Source organism: Nylanderia fulva, unplaced genomic scaffold (assembly GCF_048542155.1).
Source record: "Nylanderia fulva isolate GAGA-0341 unplaced genomic scaffold, ASM4854215v1 Scaffold8, whole genome shotgun sequence".
Classification (NCBI taxonomy): Eukaryota; Metazoa; Arthropoda; class Insecta; order Hymenoptera; family Formicidae; genus Nylanderia; species Nylanderia fulva.
In genome coordinates, this window is record NW_028190916.1 from 3,442,061 (window position 1) to 3,469,529 (window position 27,469).

A 27,469-nucleotide genomic window follows, 5' to 3' on the forward strand; every position below is an offset into this window, starting at 1 on the left:
CTAGTTCATACTCTATGACAAAAGTCAGAGTACAGTGAATGAGAAATATTTGCTGAATGAGAAATCTCAACGTCATTCATGATTGTTTACAATATCACGTGTACAGTGCAATAATAGTTTAGATTTTTCCAAATGTGAAAGATGAAGATTAAGATAAATAGAGAAATATATATATATGAACATTGATTTCTCTTATTATAATGGCTGCTTGGATCAATATAACTTCAAAGTATGTACATTAAAATATTTCATCTTTATATTTTTGTTTATGGAAAATTCCACAAATAATTGTGTTGTGTTATGTATATTATCTTATTGTTAGTTAAGATGGGCATAATCATTCATCATTTAACAAATACAAAAATTCAATTTTTACTTGTATTATTTTTTAGATTGGAGCAAGGGTTAACAATAGTGGCTCGGCTGGATAATAGCAAATTTCGTCTTCTTGTCAATCGTATATGTCAGAGCCTCCAATCTAGCATTGATACAAAAGTATTTAATGAGGAGGAGGAAGAAAAACTATTGGTTTCTTTAGATTTAACAAAGGATGAGTTAATTCTTCTATTAAGTACTATTACATCGATTTACACACAAGCTGCGTGCAATGTTGTCAAGCCATCTCTTATGGAAACAGCTATGAAGGATAATTTTAAGATAGATGAAGAGAAAATATCAATCTTTATAAATGCATGGATGACTTATGGCAAAGGGATTGTGGAAAATTTTAGACAAAAATCTATGTTTCCGAGTCAGGTATTTTAATATGAATTAATGGAGGAAACTTTAATTTCTTAATGACTATTAATTAATATTAATCATGGTGTATTAAAAAATAACTAATTATATTTTTATATTATTTAACAAGGTGAAAGATATCAATTGGTGTCTAAATGTGCAGTCATCATCCTCTGCAATTTCCAAAGATGCACGACCTGTAGCATTACTTCAACTTGGTCTAACTGGTGATAAGGCATCTACACTAACAGTGGAATTTGACAAGAAACAGTTAACAGATCTCTATTATAATTTAGAGAAAATTCAAACTCAATTAGATGCTCTAGAAACAAAAATGTAAATGTTTAAAATGTAAAATGATTAAATTATACACATTTATTATAAATGAATAATGATTTATGATATAATAATATATTTTATAATTTTTATACAATTTTGTACAGATTTATTCATACATATATATTATTTATTCAATTCTTACATACTGTAATTATGAAATCTATACAAATCTATACAAATTTCTTAAACAATTGCTAAAAATTATACACACACATATGACATTTGTACGTAATTTCTATAGAGACAAAATATTATTTTACTTTTCTAATTTTCTCGCTATTTTATAGTATAAAAGAAATTTTTTTTACTTACTATAATCTTAAGTTAATCTATTAGGAAAATTTTTTATATCGACAAAGAAAATAATCGCATGTTATTATGTTCCAACATTCTCAAATACTATGGATGACGTTGCATGATTTTTTTCCATACGATCTACGCGCGGACTTCTATTAGGTAAGACACTTTTGATGTTCGATACACGGTTTTCGTCCTCAACGAATTGAAGATTGATCTTCCCCTGATCCTCGCTATTTTTGTCTGGGATTCTTTCGCTTTGATTGTTTTCGTTGGAAGGTAAAGTTTCCAGAACTTCGGATGTCTTGCGAACGAAGATTCGCGCCTTACACACCACTAATACCACGACTATTATCATCAGGAATAAAATCATAGCTGTTAAGATACCCACGATCCATCCTAGTTTTTCATCTATGCAAGAATCATTGAATAATTAGCTTTCTTAAAGATATATATATATATATATATATATATATATATAGTATAGAGGAAAAATGGAAATAAAATCGAATATTTCTTTGATTAAAAATATTAACAAACCTGCTAAGGTGTTGAGCAACACGAGTGTAGCGCTTCCTATCTCGATGTCGGTGGTTTCATTCGTCGTAGTGAATCTGCAAGTCCACTTTCCTAGATCGGAATGATCTGGTTTGAAGACTAGCTTACATATACCCGTGGTATAATCCATTTGCATGCTATGTCTGGATTGTTATAAAAGTACGGAGATGTGTATTAGAAAAATAATATATATATACGATAGAAAATGTTGTATAGATTACCTCGTCTTCTTTGCAAGCTTGCTAGAATTCTGATGTACGTGAACGTTTGGAGCATGATTCCAGTGACATTTGGCCTTTGATGAGACAGTTCCGATTCTACATGCGAGAGTAACCATCTGATGAGGTGTAGCCCAAACCGCGATAGTGACGGGCTCTAAAATGATTGATATCTCGTAAATTGAATTTATTTTTAATTCTTATGGCCTCAAGAATTTATTGAAAAATCCACAATTTCGATCAAATATTATTTCTACAGATTTTCACTGCTAATAATGATATAACAATTTCTTTGCATTCTCTTTGACATTGAAGATAAATTGAATTTTAATATGGATTTTTCTTGAGATCATTGGAAAAAGTTTTCTTGATCCTTTCGTGTCCCACTCACCAAAAGCCGCTACATCTTCGGTGCAGATTATTCGACGAATAGAGTACTTTGACCACCAATCACCGTTTGTGCATCGATGATTTTCGTGGTTTGACAAGTGCTTAAACGACGTTATGTAGAGCGTGCTGATCTCGTATGCATTAATAATGAAATTGAAATCCCAGAAGATATTATTATAAGCGCCAAATTATTTTGTCAGATATAAAAAATAAATATATATATATACATTGTGTATATACATATAAACTATGATATAAAAATGAAATAAAATAAACTGAAATTTAAATAATAATTTTTATATTTAAAATTATTATGAGAATAATAATTTATGCATTAAAATACCAATTTTATGAAATATAAAATAATTATGTGAACTTTTTCATAAAACATTTAACTATTAACATTTTTTGGGAATTCATTGATTAATTATTGCAATTTGGTGATATTTATTTTGCCAGTTAAGAAAAGCTTTTCAGTTCTAATGCAATTAGTAACTGAGGTAATGGAAGTGAGAAGACCATTGTTTTCGCACTACCATTTATTTCTTTTTTATTTCTTTTTTTATAGACAAAACAAAAAAGTTTACAGAAACTCAGACACAAAAATTCGCTTGGAAACGCGCGAATATTTCGCGGGACTTAACGATACTTAATGGCACATGAAGATTCATACACTCTGCAAGTAAATCGTCGTTCTAGTTTGGCCTATATATATGTGTGTGTAATTTTTTTTTTAGAAAAAGCACTACTGATACAATATTTTAATATCTTTACTATTGCATCAAAACTAATAATAAAACTTCTTAATTTTTAATTTTATGGACTCTAAATTTTTATACAAAATGCTCCATAATGTTCAGATATTAAAGAAGAAATTTAATTAATTAAGAGATAAAAATAAAATATATTACTTCTAAAATATACGAATGACAGAGTGATACATGATAATGTTTGTATTATATCGACCAACGAATTGAACGAAGGTTACTCGTTGTGGACATGAATTTTCTGGACGCTAAAAACCTCTTAACATTAAAAATTGTCTACTTAGCATTAAAGTAGTGGCTATTCATAAGTAATAATTGAGTATATATAAACAGACATATGTCTAAGATGCTATGAATTAAGCAATAAACACAATATGGACGAAAACGCGATATCAACTTAAGAGGAATGACTTTTCTATAATAAATAACATATATGAAATGACACGAGAAACGCAGTTTACAAGATGAAATGTGCCTGTGAGCCACTTTGTTAGACAACATCGTCAATTAACACTCATTTAGACAAATTCTTGGTAATCTAATATTTCTCGCTTTTACCTAAAATACATACATTATGAAAAAAAATTCGTAGTTCGTAATTTTACTAAATTATCTACAATAATTAGAAAGTAGAACAAAATAAACAATAAGCAATTATTATTTTATTATCTAAATGCATTATTTGTACGCAATTTCGTTGAGAATATAAATAGAAAGTATAGATGGCATTGCTAATAATAAATAAAAAATGCAACGTGTCGATCGAGAACAAATGTGTAAAATAAGAAATCTGATAATTCTTTAATTTTGAATTTATCTTTAATAGCTAAAAAATATTTTTCATTGTTTTTTTAATTACTATATTAACATTATTCATTGTTTTATTAAATATTAATATTAAATAATGTAATAAAATATATTTAATTTTTGTTTGGAATTTCCATTATAATAAATCTTTCATTTTTTATCATGTTGCTGTTAATCTTAATTATAAATTGAAGAAATTGTGCCGTTGACACGAAAAGAAGCTTTAGTCTTATCCGAAATTGTTGATCAATATTTGCATAATGTTTTAGATAAAATGTACTTAGCACGTAGTAATATACATAATAAGGAATAGGAGACTTATTGCGGCGATATCCGTTGCATAACAATGACATGGATGGATAGATTACTAAGGAGAAAATCACAATAAATTGCGACTCGTGTGAAGCTTCCTTAATTTGTGGAGATACAAGAAAAGCTGACAAGATTGTTAATTCGTGGTTTATCACGCGGCGCACGACAAACCGATAAATCTCGGTTTATCAGAGAATCGCGAATGAGAAACGGATGCGGCGAGACTGAATGAATAAGTTAGAATAATTTAATGCTAGTAAATGCAAATGCGCGACAATATAATTAAATTAAGAATGGATATTGCGTATTGCGGTAAAGCAGAGAAGGATGACACATAAACATATATATGTTCGAATGTTGCAATCTTTACGTATGTAACATGAAAAAGGTACTTGGATTACATTTTCTTTAAAAAAAAAAAATACATATATAATTAAGAAAAATTTATTCTTTCATGCTCTGCTCAGTAGGGATTTAATTCTTCTTAAGAAAAGCATTTTTTTAAAATTAAATAATCAAATATAATTTTGTTTAAATAGAAAATATTCGATAATATATATGTAAAAACTCTATTATTTTACATGCGTGTATGTGTATGTTAAAACTGCAGTTTTTAATTTTTCCATTTATTATCGTTATATCTTATTTAATTTAATTTGTATTTTTTTTACTATAATACTATTTTTTATACTGAATCAGAACACGAAAGTTATTACTCTAGACGTCTTAAAAAATTCGGCTTTCCTCGCAATCAGCATCGCGCTTAAATTAAGCGACACAATTTAATCAATGAAATGTGATGATCATGTGGTTTAAGATCATTCTCGTACGGATAAAATTTTCTCTCTAGCACACACGTTGGCTATGCCTATTATCGGCAGCCCAACAGCTTCACTCACAGGCACTCGCACTTCCACCGCTAATCTAGCGGTATGAAGCTTCATCGGCATGCAAGATTCATCACCTTCCATCCACGACAGTCTTCTGGGCGTTTGCGAGGATCCGCGATCGATATGGCAAATTCTTTCACTTTCTCTGCGAATTCTGGCCGATTGTTTTCCGCCGATATCGAACGCGGATCCTTATCACTCGGAACACAGATGTAGGATGATGAGTTATGCAGTCTATATCTTTCGATTGGACAGCCATATGTTGTAAATGAGAGCTGAGTTATCAATATTCTTTCTTATTAGATATTAAATGCGCTGTGCTTACATGATAAGAATACACAAAAAATTACAAGCAATTTAGTAAATGTTAAAACTTTCTGAAAGCTTCGTTTTTACAAGACTTCATATGTCTATTAGTAATGTCGAATTTAAAAATTACGATATGTAGTTTTTCTGCGTAGTAAAGAGCGAGATCGATTTCTTGGGATCAGGAATCGTTAATAACTTACTAATTCGATAATGATTTGGCATCAAGAATTTTCGATTATTAATCCACTATACGGCATGTGGAACCGTTCAATCGATGCTCGTGCCGTGAAGCTTCTTTTACCGCAGATTGCAAAGACGTGCGTCAGGATCCATGGCCTACACTTATGTACACGCACACGCAGCGACGCGTGCAAAGCTCACGTGCGGTTCGTCTTGGTGCACTCGCGATCGCGGTTGGTTGCGACAGTCGTCGCGACAATGCACAGGCCACGGATCCTAAAATATATATAATACATGTGTGTCCTAATACGAATTTATTATACAAGTAACACTTATTATCGTACATTTTGTTTTAATCGATCGAATGCAGAAGCGACTCTAGCCAGGCTTTGGGCGAAAGTTTTTCGGCGAAAGTATTTTATATGAAACTCGACTCTCGGAAAAAGATGATTGAAGATTTCACAACAAAGTGATGACTTGCAAAGTAAGAATTAAGAATCATTAAAAATTCAGTTTCAGTAAAAGAGAAAAATCTCTGATATGTCCAAATGTCAAATCGCGATCGCTCCCATTATTTGTTGCCTGTCGTTTGAATCTCATGAGATGCCTGAGAGGAACAAAGTCCTTCTACACGCGAATCATCGCACACGAAAGATCCTTGTACACGTGACGGCTCGTCACGTGTACGCAAGGTCCTCGTGTATTCCTATTGCACGCGAGATTCTTCTCACGCGAAGCGAAAATTTATTATAGTCCATGCGATGTATCTTTTGCTCGATACGTTCAACGAGCTTTCTCTAATGAAACAATTGATGAACTTTACGTATATTCGCGCGGTATATCATATATATAATTATCCGTTTCAGTTTCACGAATTAAACGTGCCGTTGAAATAAAAAATTCTAACTAAATTAAAATCCATAGTGTCTTCGATGGTTGATGATGTTTCAAGAGTATTATATAATCTTCGCACATTGACGCGACGCGCGATATGCGAGAACATTTAATAACAGTTGAATGCTATAAATTAAAAAGGATCTAATGTCTTGCAAAAGTTTACAAAAAGGATCAAGCAACGCAGAGTTAAAAAGGAAAGCGTCATTAAGTGACAGCTTCTAAAAAAAAAAAAAAAAAGAGCAAACGAGCTCTGAATACAATTTTATCGCTGGCTTAGTATCTTAAAATTTTCTGCGCTTCGAGGATTCTTTTTAATTAACAGCATTCAATCTAGATTTATACTACGACGCGATTTACCGAGCCTGCAAGCCGAGCGCGACGATCGATTAATGGTGCATCCACCCTTCACCATGGCGGTGGAGAAGCGGCCTTCTTTAGGACTCGATGATACCTGGTTCGAGGAGGCTCAGCTTCGCGGGCGGCGCGTCCGTGTAATTCTGGCGACCGTGTATCCTGGCCCCGCAGGTCCAGAGTCCCTCCTGTTCGGCGAGTGCGTGGCTCAGACGAACGCTGCAGTCCCGCGCTTCGTTGCCCGCGGCCGGAAACTGCTTCACCACTACGGTGGTGTTGGAGTTGACCGGGGTGAGCGACCAACGGCACTGATCCACCGCCGAGGAAGTCACGCAGCGGAGCAGGACACTACCGCCGGAGGAGATCTGAATGTCCTGCGACAGCTCCGAGAACTTTACCTCGTCTGGAAGAGAGATGTCAGAGGATCAGCGACAATAGAATGAATTGATATGTCAAATTGAGGAGAAAAATATAGATAATACGAATTACCTTGCTCGAAGACCGTGAGCTTGGCGGCCGGCGACGTCAGGACGGTGCCGAGCGACGCGATGGACACCTGGCAGACCCAGTTACCTTGTTTCTCCGCGTGCACCTGCGGCAGATGAAGCGAGCAGTCGCGGCCGAGATCCCCGTTGCTCGGGAATTCGTCGATGACGACGCTTTCGGAATCGATGCCATTCAGCGGCTTCCAGATCCAGGCGCATTTTTCCACGCGGCTGCTGGTGATGCACTTCAGTACGGCTTCTGTGCCTACAGGCACCGCCGTGTCCGTCGGCATATCCACGAAGCTCACCTTGGCTGGAATTGGTCGGCGTGACAAAAAAATAGATGAATCTTTTTCTATCGCGAGCGCGTAAAAAACTTCCTCGATTTTTGACAAATTTATAAAAAAATGCTTCATACTGTTTTAGAATAATATTTCTGATCATTGATTAGTGCTTCCTTTTTATTTTAACGCTTGACAGCTCTTAAAGACTTTTCGTTTTTGATTAACAGCGACACGCTTTTCTAGAAATATCAGGAGATTAAATCGGATTCAAAGTAATTAGCAATTAGATTACGTCTCGCGTTGGGCATGAAGTGCCACATAAATTAAGCGCGAAATGCGAGAGAAAGGTGAAATGTATAAAAGGAAAGTATATGTATAATCGAAGTTGCCAGTTTACCTCGAATTCCGACATTGATTATTGTCGAAGCAATTTGTATTTGACGCAACAGTTTCTGCATTTTAATTTAACAGAGAGACACAATTTTAAAATAGATATTACTTCGATTTTTTTAAATCAACATCTTTTAGAGTTGCACCCCACTATTTAAATATTTTTCCGAGCAATCAACTTTGACATCATCCCGCGTTAAGACGTATCGATCAATCCGTAATCGCGAGAACGTCAACGTAATTACAAGGAGTATATTCCTTTTCGGCCGTATAATTACGGCGATCGGATCGGACGCGCGATTACAGGCTTTTCGGGCGTATTTATTTCTTAATTAAAGCGATCGTCGGCGTACCGGTAGGCAGGAGGCTGACAGTGGCCGCGGGCGCCGTATGCAGGATCCCATCCGGCGTCAAACGGACCCCGCAGGTCCACAGTCCTTCCTCCTCGTACAGAATGTTCTTGAATCGCACGGAACAGTCGTGATCGGCGTCCTTGTTTGGACTGAACTTCTTGACCAGCAGCGGTTCCTTGCTCGAGTTCGACGCCCTCCACGACCACTCGCACTGTACCACCGGCTTGTTCGCCAGGCATCGTAGAAAGACCGACTCGCCGGCTGCAACCTGAACGCCGCGCGACAACTGCACGAACTCGACTATAAAAGGGAAACGAAAGCTCTCTTGACGGGTTTTTAATGATGAAGAAACGGGTCGAGAGTGCAAGATCAATCGCTGTTGCTGTTACGCCGAGTAAAACGCGACGTTCCAATCTTTTTCGACGATGAAAACTCTAATAATTATATTATGGAATCGTGGCAAATCGATTCAATTAATGTCATGATCATGAATTGAGGATAGATTATTCTCGACTATATTACTGACAATGAGAAAAATTGCAACCCTTATTAGAATTAATATGAAGATGGAGAAAATTTCAAGTACTGAGTTCTCAAAGATAATATATTTTTCACTATTTAAAATACCGTGTACAGGGAGAATTTTCTCTTAGAATTCACCCTGAAAATCATGGTAATCGTGGGGCAATAGGAAGAATTTTGTTAATATCTACTACAATAAGATATAAAATTAATCTAAAATATTGTATATTTTATTGTAACAAATGTTAATATTTTTTATTGTGGTAAATATTCATCAGAGAAACTCATAAAATTTTTTCTATTGCCCTACAATTATCATGATTTTCAGGGTAAATTCTAGAGAAAATTCTCTCCGAAAATATATTAATAATATATTTTATATATTCTCTATAATTGTTTGTTATATAACTTATTACACGCGCAAGTAAGTAAATTCACGTCAATATAAACACTTGAAAAAATATGCTAGCATAATTAATGAAAATAGTACCTTCCGAAATGAGAAATCGAACAGGAGTAGCCTGGATGAATGAGGAATTCGGGTCGATTCGGGCACCGCAGGTCCAGTAGCCCTCCTGCTCCGGCAGGACGTTCTTGAACTTGATGCTGCATTCCGTGCTGTCGTTACCAAAAGCCGGGAATGATTTCACATCGAGGTTCCAGGGCTGCGACTGATTCAGTTGCCTCCAGGACCACTGACACTCGCGTACCGGCGACTTGGTTTGGCACATTATCTGCGCCGAGGATCCGGCCGGCACCTCGATGACATTCTCGTGCTTTGCGAACGTGATGAGGATACCTGAAATGTGCGAATGCACCAGTTGCACTTGTCGATATTTCTTACGCAATGTGTCGTTCTTTGCGCTGGATTCGAAAGTCGATTGAAAAGATTTTACGAAGAGAATGAAGGATTTAGATCAGAGATAATTATCTCCTCTAAACTTGCGGCTATTTTTATGTCCAGGTTTTTCTGATTTATTTAAAAATTTATTCGATTTTTTCGAAAAGGAAATCTGTTTTATATGTTTTATATTGCATGACTCATCCGAGATGATTATCGAAGTGAATTAAATTCGTATAAATGCGTTTTCCCAATCTGTCTTTCATTTTGGATCATTCACCCCGAATCATTATCAGGTGGAGCGCAAATTTATTTGAACGTAATCGTGAGATGTTTGAAAAATATTAAATATTATTGACAATTCTCGACGTTAAAATTCTTAAATAAATATTGAAGTATAGTCTGTATTGTATGATAAACGACAACGCGATATTTTTTATCAAAAGGTGCTCGATGCGGAAAATATATTATGACAGTTGGCACAATTGAAGAAGACAAACAGCAATGTCAAGCGTGTTCTTGTCACCAAGAATTCGAGGTCGTCCGAAAGCAACTGCGCAAATACATCGCGTTTATTCGTTATGCTCACGCGATTAAAATTCTAATCGAAGAACGGGACTATGGCTCAAACAGCTTTTTCCTCCTAGGAATACCAGAAAATGTACAGAATGTCAAAAAATAAAGACAGCGCAGGATAATTCGTTTATCAAATTCCCAAATAATTTGTCGTATTGTCTGCAAACATTTAATCGGAGGCTTAATTAGTCATCAGTTTATCAATATAAAATAAAGATAAAATTGTATAATTACAACATTAAGAAAAAGAATACGCAATCGATTAAGTTTTCCGAAAAAAGCGAAATAAATGAAACGTAAGTGTTTTAATACTTATCAAGATAATCCGCAAATATTAAAGAGTGAAATTTGTGAAATCGAATTAAGAAATTCGAGCATTCTACCGTGATTGGCGTTGACGATACTGAGCTTGGCGGGTTCGGTGCTGGTGAAAGGATCGCTCGTGGAGACTCTCGCCGCACAAGTCCAGTATCCTGTCTGCTCGTGTTTGGTACTGGAGAATCTCACGGAGCAATCATTGCTGTTGTTCCCGAACGCCGGAAATTGTCGTACCGGCAGTGGATGAGTCGTGGGAGTCGACGTGGTTGTCGATATCGTCGAGATCGTCGTGGCTAAAATCATTGAAAGATTCGAGAGCTCTCCAATGAATATTTCACCCATGATTACAGAATTATATTTTATAAATAATATAATAGAAAGGGAGATAAAATGATTGTATATCTATAAAAATAATTATTGCATAAATTAGAAGAAGCTGTAATAAAAAAAGAAGAACATGGAAACATTTTAGAAGCAATTAAGCCGATTAAAAAGAAAGTCCAATTATTCTAATTACAAGAAATTTTTTAAAGGAAGAAGATATTTTTAAAATTGTTGCAATTGATTTATTATAAAATGTAATCAATCAAATTTGCACGAGTTGCTGGTTCTTCGCAATGACATATGAGTCACACATATGAATATTCGTCAGAAGCTAATCGCGAAACAAATCCGCGAATGTCGCGCTTACTCGTAGAAACTGACGGGCTTTCACTGACATCCGGAAGTGGCAGGTGTATTGGCGGTAATGGCTGCCAGGACCACTGGCACTCGGCTACAGGATTAGCGGTTCGGCATGCCAACAGCACGGACGAGCCCAGTTCCGTTTCCGTGTGTTCCGGGATATCGACGAACACCAGGGCAATCGATGGCGGTTTCGTCCCCGGCATTATATCATCCATGGAATGACCTTCCGCTTCGGGAATGACAGTTGCTTCTGAGATATTTCCGATATCCCCGATCGTGCTCGTATCAGCAGGCTCGTCAGCTACGGGGAGACCTAGGTAGCAAATAAAGGAAAAAATTGTTAATTACGAATTCAGTTGTTGGAATATTGTTATTCATGATGAGCGATAAAAACTGATGGCATTTAATTACAAATCTCCATTTATAAAGGCAATATAGTTGTCAGAGAGAGAAAGAGAGAGAGAGAGCATGGGGAATTTTAAAAGAAGCTTATCTCACAAGATGTCAGAAATTCTTTTTCCTAAATAATTCCTGACATTTCGTATAAAACTATTAATAAATCTAACTATTAATCAATAAGACCAAACCTGCGTGAAAAATCGAAAGCGCGGTCGGAAAATCGAAGACGCGAAGACGCCCAGCACGAAGAAGAACGGATATGTGGGACACGTCGGGCAGGAAGCTACAAAAGTCACGTAGACAATCGCCTTGCGAGTCGCGCGTCTGTCACCACATGCAGATAGAATCAGGGTCGGATCGATAGATTGAGTAGGATCGCGGTAGGAATTGTTTGTGTCTCCGAAAACAGTTTTATTTCCATATCACAGTTATTTTTGCAGGACTAACAAAATTTTATTATATTTTTTATTATACAAAATTTTATTATATTTTATCAAAATTTTATTATATTGCACAAGAATCGCTAAGACAGCCTTCACATATATTGTTCAAGTTACAGCTATTCAAAGATATTTACATTAATATCATGTGAATTAAACACTTGCAGATGAATAGTGAACAAAGATTTAGCCCGAAGTGTTGTAATAAGGTCAGCTAATTTACATTAAATCTATATAATAAACAAGTATATTCATAATCCTGTAAACCGATGACAATATAAATAGTTATATTTTTTTACATACATATACTTTTCACAATTATTTTTAATAATACAGATAAATCTTGTAAATTTGTAGTAAAGCAAATAAATTGTTAATTTTATAATTTTCCAATAATGCAAACAATTAATAATCGTGTTACTTAATAAGCGGTATATCTCTTTTAATTACATTTTTTATCATTAAAAAAAAAATAAATTAAAAAAATAATTAAAAGAAAATAGTGATCTTTAGGAAATAATTGCTCTTGATTTCTAAATCAAATCGCATGGTTAAAAATTTAAGTTCCTTGAAATTCGAATAATATCTATCTTAGATTCATTCACTAATCGTCGAAGGCAGAGCGCCCCTGCGATCCATCATCGCACGCTTTCTACATGGCGGGTATGTAGTACGCGCACAATTATATGCCCGAAGTTGGTCCTTGGTATTGTCGCGTAATGTTCGCCAGCTAACGTTAAGACCGATGCTGTCCTCAAGACAAGCGGAATTGGTCGCTGACACTAGAAGGTCGTTTCCACTTTACATTGACACACTGAACGACGGTTTTATAGCACTACGTGCCGATCGACCTGATTAGATGTCTGATCGAATGTCGGAATTTCCACATATAGATCCCTTTGTCGCAATCGGGCGTTGCACCAATTTCATAATAATTATAATTCCTCACGAGTCGTAGCTTCTTGAATGAGGTAAATTCGCACGGGAGTTTGCAAACAATAGAAATATTTTAACGCATTATATTATGTGAGATATCGTATCTTTAAAAAATTATGATGACAATCTCGAATGATAATTTCGTAATTTGAGAGAAAATTGTAGAGTAATTTTTTCCATTCTTTTTCATTTTTGCATATTTGATTTCTCTATATTTTTGGAATATTACATATGTTTACGTTTGCTAAACGTGCAATAAAATATATTTTTATTATTTTTTTTTACTAGGGAGAGAGATACACTTCGCAAACTCATTATTAGTTTCATTATTCTTCGCTGGCATCTAACTTTCCCGCTTGCTTATAGAACACGATTAACTCTACGGGGAGCCAACCAGGAATTTTTGGGCAGAAGGAACGTGTACGTTCCACTGGATTACCGGTAACTTTCTTACACTTTCTTTGACAAATATACTCACAGTAGGAGGCGTAAACTTAATGCATCAAACAACAAGTTGGTCACGTACTAGTTTTTTTTTTAAATTTGATATTCAACTTCGGTAGGTTGGAACAGGTTCTGGATTTTACGTGACAGAATAAAATTATACCGTGATTTAGTAACAATGAGTGATTAGAAACAATGAGATCTTGGACCCTAAAAAAGGAATGGATTGAGACGCATATTTCGCAGATGTAGAATCGATCTAGCAAAAAGAAAAAAAGACTTTCAGAATATTCTAATAAGTCTTGCTTTGTTAAAATCAAGCGATGCGTTTTTGAGACCAGCTCGATTTCGTTTTCACTTTTAATTGATTCGTTTTGTCATTTCTTGCGATAATTTAATCAATATGTATAGTAGAAAAAAATGTTTAATGAATGTGCACATTACAATTGCAACCACAGTGAAATTAATTGATAGAAATATTGAATCTAACATTATTTCAAAGTATGCTATAGAAATGAATTATTTATTTTGAAAGTATAACATGCGCAAAAATTTAATTAAAGGATAGTTATGTTAAAGATAGTATAATGTACTTTTTATTTTAAACGAGAAAATTTTCAAATTGGAATCAATTTAACTTTCGATTTTTGCGACGTTAATTTCCCTATAGATATATTCTTTCCAAAATTACCAATTCAAATATTGCCATACGGAAGATCGTTAGTTAATATAAATCGTCAGCTTGTATGAGTCAGAAATGCGTGTCTCAAGTATACTTATCTATGCGTGAATTATCTTTTGGTATTGTTTGACGTGAAGATTTAACTAGCGATAATTATAGAAATTATTAATTGTTACGAAAGATGCGCAGCAGCATCAAATTAAGCATAATTATGACGTATTTCTACTTAGGATAAAAAGTCGACTATTAGATATAAATCGACTACGAATATGTGATAATTGATTAACAGTATATTAATTTAAGTAAAAAATACACTTATTGATAATTGCTCTTTTGGATAGCTAGATATATGATAGCCAAAACTGTGGTAATTAAAATTATTATTAAACCTATATTGACTAAATTATTGCGTGATAATAATAATTATTATTACTATAAATTAAAAACTAAAATTAAATTAAAGATGTTCTGTGATTCACATAGGATAAAATTCTATTAAATATCAGTTTTTTCCTTAATGATATATGTCTCGTTCTTGCAAGCTATTACATCATGTTTATGTTATAAGATAATCATGCCTTTCCGATGAGACCTTCAGCTGGCATCACTACAAAGGAAATTCTTTGAGGAAGCAATTCTTCTATTCATCAAACTTCTTTTCAAAGGTTCACACAGCATTGGCGGTCCAAATTCAACAGTTTTTTTGTTGAAAATTATTCGAATTCTTCAAGTTATTGAATTATAAGACAGGCTGTTTTCTGCGAGATGTAAAAGAACTCTTTGACGTCATGACTCTTGTTCTCTGACTCGAATAGATTTTAATTGGCTATTTAAAAATTCTTATTAAGCTGATTATACATACATTATAATCGAGTAGTACATCTAAGATATCTTATTTTTTGTCGTGCATCAAAATTTTCTATAAAAAAAATATAGAAACTAATTATACAGCGTGCAAGTAGAGAAGCTATTAAAAACATTCATATTTTTTTGTTTTTTAATGTATTTAAAATTTTTATTACTTTTTTCCCAAATAAAGTTTATAAAATAGAAATTTTTTTAATTAAATGTGAAATATTAAATCACATAGCAAGATCAAAGTAGAACTCTTTCAAGTATATTTTTTATGACATCTCTACAAATTTTTAAACGCACAGGCCACTTAAAACGAGTTTATGAAATTCAACAAAAATGTTCCTCAAAAATTTCATAACAATATAAACGATAAAACAAAATAAAATTACGGCTTCTATAAATTAATTTCCCAAGTATTTTCTATGAATATTATTAAAAAGAAAAAAATTAAAAATTAAAAAAATTATTAATGTTTTAAACAAATCGCTCCACAACTATCTGCACTCTGCATCCTGCATTTATCTTTGATAAGACAGCACATTAGGAATAATTTAATTTTTATAAAAATTCATCATGCCTCTCGTAAAAAGAGATATTCTTCTTTCCTATATCTCAGTCTTTTTACTTAAAATAATTATCTAGGTTTCCAAGATCGTTTTTTTAATTCAGTTTCTCGTCTCTGCAATCAACCTCGGAAATGCGGTTGCAGCCCTCCGGTTTCCTGTCGACGGATCGACTCGCCGCGAATATTAATCGATCGCACCGTTACCGGTCAGACCTGGAGATTCATTGCCGTCACATTTGCTTCCGCTCGCGAGATCATTTTTATAATTATAGAGTTATATCCGCAATTTCTTCGTTATCATGTATATTTAAATCGCTCGTAGATTTTTTCATGATCGATAGCGATAGTGATCTTGCAGAATTCTTTGAAACAATTTTTTTCATTATTTCTTCTCCCCTTTTATCTCTTTGTAATATTCATAATATTAATTTTTATTTATTGATATAAGAGTTTTAACAAGGCTCTGTAATATAAATATAAATTTAACGTATAAGACGGGCAACAAGAGCCAAATCCCGGATGACAATGCGTTATCCTAACGAAACTAAATAATTTTCCGTTAGAATTAAATACCGGAAAATTATTTAGTTTCGTTAGGATAACGCATTGTCATCCGGGATTTGGCTCTTGTTGCCCGTCTTATACGTTAAATTTATATTTATATTACAGAGCCTTGTTAAAACTCTTATATTGATACACGCTGGCTTAAAAATGCGTTTGTTTACCAACATTAATATATATAACAGAGAAAAGTATAGAATCGAAAGGATCTGAATAGCTCAGCTGGAAGAGCAGTCGCCCGGCAAGCGAAAGGTCTCGGGTTCGATTCCCGATTCAGCGATTTTCGGATCTATATTTTTCTCTTGCATTCATTTATTTATTTTCCGTAGGGGGGTTAAAGGGGGTATTGAAATTAAATCTCAAATATGAGATTATTTCATATTTTAAAATCTTGGCCGTGTCCAAGTAAAATTTGGTGCCTTGTGCACCGGTATTTAATTCTAACGGAAAATTATTTAGTTTCGTTAGGATAACGCATTGTCATCCGGGATTTGGCTCTTGTTGCCCGTCTTATACGTTAAATTTATATTTTTATTTATTGATTTTTTCATTAATTTTTGTTAAACATCTATAGATAATATTTATTTTAATGCACGCAAAATTTGAAATAATAAATTTTTATCTGTTGCACACTCATTTATTCTAATGTTTAATTTTACACACAATATTATTATTATTTACGTATACTTTTGTTGTAATTATTTTCTGACAGTAGTTCGTATTTCTTTGTTTATCCTGGACTTTTGTTTCCAATAGTAATTAACTGATAGCTAGTGACGGATAATAATTAACTAATTGTCTCTTTTTCTTTCTTTCTATTCTCCCTCTCTGTCTTTCTTTTCACGCACTGCTGCGTTCGCGTCGAGGTATGTGTACGTCCGTTTTTTATATTTGCACGGCAGTGACGACGTCGACGCCTTGAAACCTGAGAATTCCGTAAACGGTGAGACGTACTTCTGATGCGAGAACCGAGCGGATCATGTCAAGGATATGCAGGAATGTGCATCCTTCACGTCCGCAGGACTCGGCTGCTCGTTGAATCGAGCGAACTAAATTTTTTTCGAGGATATCGTTACGAAATAATGATCTCCATCTACAATTCCGCGTTTTGTTCTTTTGTATTACGTCCACTCCTCATTTTTGTTTATGATTATCTAACATTTTAAAGAAAAGATAGTTTTCACTTCATTCTTATGAAGGGAAAAAGATTCTCATTAATTGCAATTTTAATAAGGATCATACATATCGAATTATTCTTTTATTACGATATTTTGAAGTTATCCCTTTAATAAATAAAATACAGAAGAAATAAAAGAAAATAAGAAGAGGATATAATTATATAATATATTAAAAATATATTAAAAAATGATATAATAAAATATAATAAATAATATATTTAAAAAATCGATATTCTGTTCATTTAAAATTAATCATTTAATATTTCGAGGATAGTAAAATCTTGTGCAAAAACGACAGATAATTTATGTGTCACTGTATTTCATATAAATTGCACAGTTTATTTGCAACGTTGATTGTACGACCCGGCTCAATGAAGCCCGATCTATTGACGCGTGACGTTTGACTAACAATAAGCACTTACTGCACGCGTTCCCGATGAGCATCCAGGTTACGCATTGCTCAAGTCTCTTCATATCTATCCAATAAATTGTCGAGGGCAACTTGCGAGCCGCGTATAAACTGTGATTTACCTTATTATACCCGCAACATCTAATCTTTTCCGCAAAAACATCGTGCATGTACGAATCGCTATTACGTCGTGCACTCTGGTAGTCTCTATTCTGCTTGACAAGATATAAACTTTATTCAGTTTCCATCATGTTTTCACCTTTAAATTCTGCTAATGGTTTCGTGCATTCATCCTCAATTCTTTTCGATTATTTATTCATGTATCTAATTAATTCATTTCTTATACATATGTCATTATTTGGACAAGCTTATTTTCCTTGTCGCAATGTGCTATATGTCCATGTTCAATTATGACAATAGAGCTACTATTATTTATGATGTAAGGTACATTTTTTCTATCTCTCCGATGCGTCTCTCCGAGATTGCACGCGTTTCGATATAACTGTTATGCAGTTTTTATTATGCGGAACGTCTCGGGACGGGGAGGAACAGTGGCGATCGCGACGAAGTTCGAGTGTAGAATGATAAGTGTAGCCTATTCTTCCCGAGTTTCGGCTTCAGGACTCTTGTCCTTTTTTTCATGCCTCCTCGTAAAGCACGCAGCGTCGTCTCGATGCGGCGCGCTGCCGGCCCCGAAAGAACTGGTTCTCCCTCTGGGAGGGGTGGTTAAACCCGGTGCAATGCGTGCATTTAGTGAAACATCGCGCTGGAATGCAAACACGTGTGTTGGTATGGGCTGGAAAGAGGGATGTGTGCGGCCCGAGGGCAGAGAAGAGAGAAGCCGCGCGCCGGAATTCGTACGAATTCCTCGCTGTGCGGCAGGATGCATTTTACGGCATGTATGGCGTGAGATGCATCGGCCGGCCTATGAAGAGGATATTTCCATGACTGCGTGTGAAACGCGTACCACATACGCATATAAAAAATATATAGTTTCTAATTGTTGTATCGAAGACACTTTTTCAAGTGTCTTGTGTTCGTATCTCTTACAATTAATTGCACAGATATTTCCAGTCAGAAATTTCGTCTTCTCTATATTATTTTATTGAAAAGATTTTTCAAGATTGCGTACCATATTTATCTCATTGATCGTTGATGACAAAATCATTTGTATTGTCATCAATTTTGATATTATCTTATGCGACAGCTTGCATCTGCAACAGCTGGTTTATGCAAATAAACATTTATCGACGAAGAAATTGCGCGCGTTTGGAATAGCGTTGAAAATGGTGCACGCGACGCGAGCTGCGTTTCGCTCTGATTCCAACCGCGTGAGAGATCTCGGCATAATTTCGCTTCGTCGTAACGTGTCGGGCGAAAATCGCACGTTGCCGCTGATTTGTTATTCCGGCGACGCGCGGGACGAAAGTGAATCCGTTGGCATCGGGCTAAGTAAGGCCCATTCAGACGGAATAATTTACAAACACATCGCGTGAGAACAAGTCGGCTCGAGTTGAAATTTACTTTTGCACTCTGCTATTTTTTATTCTTTTTAATCAATCACTTTTTTATATTTTATTTAACAAATTATTCCCGAAGATTTCTCATTCGACGAATATTTTTTTGAAATATATATTTTGTTTATTTTTTTATATTGCAATGAATCGCAAATAATGACACAAAAGTAGAATATTGTGCAAATATAATAAGTATAAATTATTCAAAGAGATAGCATACGTATACACATTTTGTATATCTCTTCTCTCCATAAGAACAAAACCATTTTTGTATTCAGCGCATTCCTTTTAAATTGCCCTTTAAATTTGTTGCCGTGCGGCTACTGACATATCGCCGCTCGTCGCACGTGCGTCTCCCGAATTGCGTGCTGAACTTGTTAATGAAATGCAACCGGCGTGCATACGGTGAACGTAGAAGGAGAAAAGAGATCCCGAAACACAGATCGCGCGTGCAAGAGAAGCTGGTTTCACTTCCAAGGTGTGGATCCACTGAGGCACATAGAAGTAGACTTTAACGCTAGGAAAACAATGTTGAATCGAAGTACTTTCTCTACTAGTGTTGAATTTTCAATATAACGGAGCGACATTTTAAAAGATTTAATCTAGAGAAAAGTAATTTTTTTTAAGGGAATGAAGTATGAAGAATTAAATAAAATTTGTAATCAATCAATCTTGCTTTCTTTTCTCGCCTCGTTTATTTTCGATGATATTTTCTGAATATCGAAATATACAAAATAATATTATATATATTATATTTTGATTTTTTTTAATACACGCATTCTAATATTAAAATATTACTTTTGTAAACATTTTCAAAAATTAAATTATTATGTGTCCGCGAAATATAATTTATGAAGGAATTTACTATTTGTAATAATTAGTAATGTCGTGATCAATATTCAATATCAATATTTCAAGTATGAGTAATTAGCAATAAATTATATAAAAAAATGTAATTTAAAAAATTGTTAATTTTAAAAATTTATAAAAGTATCATCAACATAAACACATACATACATATGACTGTATTAAATATGTAGCTATTAAAGAGCGGATGCATAAAGAATAAGAAAACAAAAAAAATTACTGGCTGACATCACGCTTACAATGTTTGTTAATATTCTCTTAATAGTTTTAAATAGCAAATTAGAAGCGAGCGGTATAAAAGTATTGTTCAAGGTGATCCTACGCGGACATTAAAATTACATAATCCTATCTATAAGGTTATAGATATCCCTCTTAGGAAAACATGTTATCTATACTATGATAAAATATTTTTTTTTGTTTAATTACAGAAACAATAATATATACATAAAGATTTTTGGAAATCACGAGTTTTATCATTTATTGCAGATTCTATTAACCAAACTTTGTAAACCAAAAAAGAAATGTTAAAACTTTACTAAATAAATTACAATAGTTGTATGATAATTGTACGACATAAAATCGAAAATTTTTTATTAAGAGTTATTACTAATAAAATTTTCACAAATAAATATGTTTTTCTTAATTTTCCAATTATAATTAATTCTAAGCATACTTTTTCTCCTTTAATAACATATAATTTAATTTAAAGTTCATGTATTAGGTATAAGACAAAATTAAAATTAGAACTGCAATATAAATGAATGAAAGCTTAATAATTCTAACAATAAGCCTTCAATTTTTAAAATCTAAGCTTTTTTTAAGCTGTGTATAACGTGAATAATTTTTGAAGTCTTATATATAAAAGTATATTTAAAAAAAACGAAATATAAATAATTAATTTAAATATTGGTTAATCTTGAAGACTGAGTCTCCAACTTGATTACTATAATACACTTGTCATCGAGTGGAAAAAAAAAGATTTTTTCAAGAAATTTGCACTCGAATGAAGAACGGCACATCCTGTGTTATGTAATGTACATTAATTTCCATCGCAAGTCCCTGTAATCGCTCAATTACGTAAGTAATTTTCAGCGAAGCGATCAATTGACGACATATCAAATTTCTGTCATTACATATAACCGATATTCAAGCGGTTCGTGTGACAAGTCGCATTGTCGATTTATAACCGCTTTGGAAATAATAGTATCGATCGCGTCCTATCATCTAGCCCTCTATTTTAAGACGCTATGCTTTGATCGGATATCACAAATTATATGAAGAACGCCAATTAAGATGCAAATGACCGGTCGTAATTTACGGATGATAACAAGCGTTGTCAAGATTACATTTAAAACTTGAAAACTTCATTATATATTACAAAAATTCACCTTATATTTCTATAATAAAAATCAATTAAAGAATTTTGTTCAGCTTGAAATTCTCTCAAGATGTAATAATTTTTTTTACAATTTGTACTCTAATAGAGCTTTCTTGTAAAGCGTACATTTTATGGTCTCTCATATCTTTGTCGTTTTAAATATCATTTTAGTATTCATTATTTTTATCATTAATTATTATTTTTAATTTTTTAATAAATTCCGCAATGCCTATCGTTTTTACGGGCTAATATTAAATCTATAATTTTGAGAGGAACTCTAATGATTAATAAACGTGAAATTGTACTCACCGTGGCAGACGGCGCCAAGAGCCAACAGGACGATCCCGTGGATGATCATCTTGGAGAAGGCGCGGAACGTCATCCGCGACAGCGACGGTGCATTTATCGCTGCACGTAAGCGACGAACTGTGGCGAGCAAAACGCACGTGTTGTACTGCCGTTCACGTGCGATGCTCACGTGCGACTTGCACTCGCGATAGCGCGATGACGCATGTAAGGGCGTCCCCCTCTTCGTGGCTCTAGAAATTCGCGTGTTCTCCGCACTGACTTCGATTTCTGGTCGCTACCTGACTACCTGGTCAGGTGTTGGATGCCCGCGATTTCCTTGACCGATCGGCGCAATATTCTCGTTCTTGGAAATAAAATTCTCGAGCTTGAGGGACAAAATCGGCGACGTCAAGAAGGGAATTTTTATCAGATTCGCTATATCAAACGGATAATGGAGAATATTATTATAACGTTTATAAACATATAGTTAGTATAACATCACTGTACTGTCTGTCGTACACTTACGAACAAACAGTTTAAAATATCTAATTTTAATATTTTTCTAACAAATTCTGGTAATTATAAAATTGATTTTGTCTTAGAAAGAAATTTGAATAAGTCATATCTTATGACTTTTTAATATTCAATACTAAATATGCTATGATTCAGAATTTTTAAAGAAGAAACAATACACTTATATTCTATTCCTTTTTAAAATAATATTGATAAATAATATAAAATAATAAAAAAAATATAAGATATATAAAAAATATAAAATACAATAATGAAACACTCTAATGAAAGAAATCTAATGTTAAAATTAAAGGAGAATTATTGAACAATCTACATAAATATAGAATAAATGAAAAATACTTGTATGCGTTTGGTTGAAGGGGAAAAACGCGAATATTTATTTCGCTTTCTTATTTTCTGCTTGCTTAAGACATGTGTTGGGTTTTGCTAAATTTATTTATACAATATCTATCCATATATATATATATATAATTTTTTTTATGTATATTCCACGATAGAACTTGAAAACTGTTTCATCGAAATAGACCTTTACTCGTGCGAAGGCGGTGATTTATGGGGAAATCGATAGAAGAGGGGCAGTACTGCACGAGTGCTCTAATCTTTTGCGTGTGAAGCAAGATTAATTGTCCTAAACCTCTTTACTTTATTGCTTCTTTAGATATGATTTTATTTTATCGCGGAAAAACAGTTGAGAGCAATTTTTTTAGCCTTCCAACGTATAATACATTGTGATAAGAATTTTATTACTTTTTGTTTCGTCATCATAATACTTATCTGTAATATTTTATCTAACAGAAAAGTTAATAATAATGTAGCTTGTGTGTAAACTTTTTTTCCAAGTAAAAATTGGATTATAATTTAATTTATTGAATTATATTTATTAAAAAATGCAAAAAACTGAAATTATATATAATTTATATATTTTCTGTAATTAAATAATATAAAATAATTAAGCAAATTAAAAAATAAAGTTAGTATAAAAAAACATAAACTTAAGTTTTTTAAGATATACGAGGTTTCAGGAGAAATGATTAGTAGTCTAGGACTTGATTGTATACATCATTTTAAGCAATAAAATTATAGATGTGTACAATCATGTCCTAGATTGCTGACGATTCCTCCTGAAACACCTAATATAGGTACATATATTATATATATTTTTTCTCACACATTTTGTTTAATTTAATTATATACCTGTTATTCTTTGATAATGAAATCTTAAAAATTGCAACGCATGTATAAAAATTAATTATTATTGCAATTAATGCATAAAAATATATTAATTATGCAATCCATAAAAATTCCATCTTCAAAACTTTCACAGAAAATAAAACAAAAAAATAGAATTTTCTATAAGAATCTTGATCAAAATACCTGCGCTTTCATTAGACACATCTCCATTCACGACGCTGCACGGTTCGCACGAGACTGATCATCAGTCTCGCAATTGCAATATAGCACGAGTCGGGTCCGGTTCGGTCTTGGAATCTTGACTGTGAAGTTGGGTTTTGCCGGCAGTTGGCGACATTACTGCACAGTTTTGCGATAAGTAGTGGGGATCACTCTCGTGCGAGACGTGCAGCGTGATGAATGAGTACAGACGCGCGAATCTAATGGAAACGCAGATATTTTTTGCTCGACATTCTTGTAGAAAATTATATTTTTTAAATTTTTTGTTAAAGATTTAAATATTGAATTTTTATGCACTGCATAATTAATTAATATATTTTTATGCATGCATTACAATAATTTTTATGCATTGCATAATTAATATATTTTTATGCATGCATTACAATAATTTTTATGCATTGCATAATTAATATATTTTTATGCATGCATTGCAATAATTTTTATGCGTTGTAATTTTTGAGAGAGATTTTATTATCAAAGAATAATATAACTTTGTTTCGCCCACAGAATCACATTAAACAAAATGAGAATAAAAATAAAAAGAAATATATATAGAACAAGATATACAAATTTTCTACTGATTAGTTAAATCTAAGTTTAGCATTACTAATTTCACTGTTTATTATTGGCGTTTTGTTAATTAAGATTTTTAAATTTGTTTTTTCTGTTCTTGCTGACAAAAAATAAATTTAATATTTATCGTATTCGATAACTCTTAGAATGCAATTCTCACAACGATCAGAAGTAATTCTATTTTTAACATAGACGGTTTTACTTGCATGTAAAATAACATGCATAATTAATTATTGGGTTGCGGTTTTTAATTTGTATATAATGGAGTATAAAGCGAGTGTAAATAAGTAATCGTCTAAATATGATGCCAACTTTAAGGAAATCCGCGTTTAAGTGCATTTCCTTGAACTTTCCATGGCTAAATGTGAAACGCCAATTAATTAGGTTAATTCATCAAATTATCAATATTTTACGAACGAGAATGAAATGTTTCAGTTTGCACAAGCATCACAAAATTCTTTATTAAGAATCGATCAATATATTTGATATTAATGATTCAATTAATAAGTTTTAATTTTTTTTCTTGCATTAACATCTCTTCGAACGACTATAATTCAAATATATATATATATATATATATCACTCGAATCATAAAATATATTTTGATTAATATTTATATTTTGATGAATATTTATAAATTATTTATAAATTATTTAAGCTTTTTTTGTATAGATTGAATTGATATAGAAATTGTGCAAAAGTAAAATATTATTCTAAAATATATATATTCAACAATATATTATAGAGAATAAACATAATAATCTACAAATACTCAATTACTTTTTTATCAACACATATTTAAAAATCAATTTGTTTTTATATAAGGAAATTGAAAAGAAAATTAAGTATATATATTTAATAAATGTTAGCATTTTCTTTTTTTGTGAGAAGGCAAAGAGGTTTTCCGACGGGATACGCACTTTCTGATTCATCCTATTGCATTCACTACTGACAATCGTTTGTGCCACGCGCATACATCTCGATCGCTCACGCATCTCTATTAACGTAATACTGTCACCGGTTGTCACCATTATCGCACGCGCGAATACGACGTACATTAAATATCTCTCGTGCGCTTTTCTCTCATTTTATTTAACGACAATATCTTTTACGCAAGCAAGCACATGATTTTACGATTCACGCGTGTTAGCAACAATATTTATTCAATATCGCTCTTTAGTGTTACATTATTAATTTATTAATATAATCAATATGTAATCCGTCGAAACATCATCTGGAATGTTTTTTTAACATATGCATTGTATACCCGATAGTCACGACACATTTACATCTCAAAATTATTAATTAACTAATCATGGAGAACGATCTCTTATCAAAATTATTGATTGAAAAAATTTAGGACGTCCTCGTAGATTCTATTAAGATTTCTGAAGACTTTCTCAATGTAAAATATCATCTATAAAATTATTACAAGATTTTTTTCTTCAAATATATCTTTATACTTCGTTTCAACCTTATAACTAACTAATTATCTCGACAATTTATGATTCTCCTACTTTTCTCTGGAAACATTCATGCTGCCTAATACCAGCTATAAAAATCCTATAAAATCTCTTCGCATTCCCTAGTTTCTCTTAACATAATTTTTTTTATTTCGTTTTGAAATTATTGAATAAATCACCAACACAATTTTTATTCGATTAAAATATAACACGATATTTTTGATGTCTCATCATTACTCACTGTATTTTTTTTCTGGAGAATATCACTTTTTTCTCTCAATCGATTAACTATAATATTCTCTCTATTAACTAATGACTGTTGATGTTTGCAGGGTTGCACCGAGAAACATAGCACTGAATTTTCCGCAATTTAAACAACAAAACACGGATTCAAGCGATGCAAATGTTGATCCTGCGAGCTCGCTGATCTTCGAGTAAGTACAAATTATTCATTAATATAAGTAGCGCAAATACACCATAGGCACGACTTCAAGATTCGTAAATCTTGGACCCCCAAAAAAATGCGTTCTGTCGAAATTCCAGAAGTAGCGGTATTTGAATTTCTCACTTTCAAATACGCGTACTCGCGCAAAAATATCTATCATCTGAAGTGTTTATATATATACCGCGATTAGATACAGGCGGAGGGTTGCGACCGTCGAGTCTCCCTCGTTTTTTTTCCCCACTCGAAATTCAGAATTATATATTTTTTTCCGAGAGTCAATCGGTGTAAATACCGAGAATATACCGGGTATCTCGCGGTATCCGCCGCGGCGCGGAATGTCGCGTGCTCGCGGAATGGTGCGCCGACTGCAACTGTAGGAGGCGAGACGCCACGGTCTCGATGATGGTCATCGCCGGTCACAAGTGGGGGTCCAATGTTACACCGGGAGTACGTGTATGCTGTGGGAGCCCGGGAAAGGGGGCCCCTACCTGGTCTACCTTACCTGCCGACGACGGGGGCCCTACCGAGGCTCGTCACCCGTGACTCCACCTCCCACCTGAAGGCCCCCACGGATAACCTGCGCCGAAGGGGATAGCTCCTCGCGAAAGACGAGCCGCGATAAGGTGTATCCGCCCGGCGAGGAATTCCTAAGCGGAGCGGAGCCGCGTGCGGAATCGCCGCGCCGGGCCTCTCCTTCTTCTTCTCTCTTTTAACCCGTTAAACGATTTTTACGAGACGCCAGGAGGTCTTCAGGATAGCTCTTTATGAGTTATCGGCGATAAAAAGTGCTTTTTTTTATTTTAAAAAGGGGTCAGGCAGAGCCAATAAAGATATGTGACTGCATACTATCTAGTGATAAGTATTATATATAGAAATAAGTAGAAGAATACTCTATTTTGGTTAAAAATATAAACTAAAATATTATTCGAGAAAAATAAAAAAAAGTAAAAATAAGAGGGAGAAAATAATTAATTAATTTCGGGAGAAAAGGGAGGGATTAAGCTTCTTCTAATGGT

General features: G+C 33.6%; 2 protein-coding genes across 6 annotated transcripts; one reads left to right on the forward strand and one right to left on the reverse strand.

Annotated features, from left to right (window-relative positions):
• On the forward strand, positions 1–16,340 carry Vlet (COMM domain containing 10 protein valette). Of its 2 annotated transcripts, XM_085489310.1 has the most exons (4): positions 1–229; positions 393–756; positions 869–1,075; positions 16,308–16,340. In XM_085489310.1, exons 1-4 carry the CDS (start codon positions 201–203, stop codon positions 16,308–16,310), a joined length of 603 nt encoding a protein of 200 aa, XP_085345436.1. In that variant the 5' UTR covers positions 1–200; the 3' UTR covers positions 16,311–16,340. The 2 variants fall into 2 exon arrangements, with proteins under 2 accessions (XP_085345436.1, XP_029165523.2); XM_029309690.2 differs by lacking the exon at positions 16,308–16,340 and having other exon boundaries at positions 869–1,171.
• On the reverse strand, positions 1,249–26,858 carry LOC114936432 (uncharacterized). Of its 4 annotated transcripts, none has more exons than XM_085489306.1 (11): positions 26,250–26,857; positions 22,050–22,413; positions 11,514–11,822; positions 10,888–11,115; positions 9,578–9,886; positions 8,566–8,865; positions 7,543–7,851; positions 7,154–7,456; positions 2,154–2,307; positions 1,915–2,075; positions 1,249–1,785 (listed from the first exon to the last, which is right to left on the reverse strand). In XM_085489306.1, exons 2-11 carry the CDS (start codon positions 22,120–22,122, stop codon positions 1,454–1,456), a joined length of 2,478 nt encoding a protein of 825 aa, XP_085345432.1. In that variant the 5' UTR covers positions 22,123–22,413; positions 26,250–26,857; the 3' UTR covers positions 1,249–1,453. The 4 variants fall into 4 exon arrangements, with proteins under 4 accessions (XP_085345432.1, XP_029165455.2, XP_085345431.1 ...); XM_029309622.2 differs by having other exon boundaries at positions 22,050–22,463; XM_085489305.1 differs by lacking the exon at positions 26,250–26,857 and having other exon boundaries at positions 22,050–22,739.
• Between the last annotated feature and the right edge of the window lie 611 nt (positions 26,859–27,469).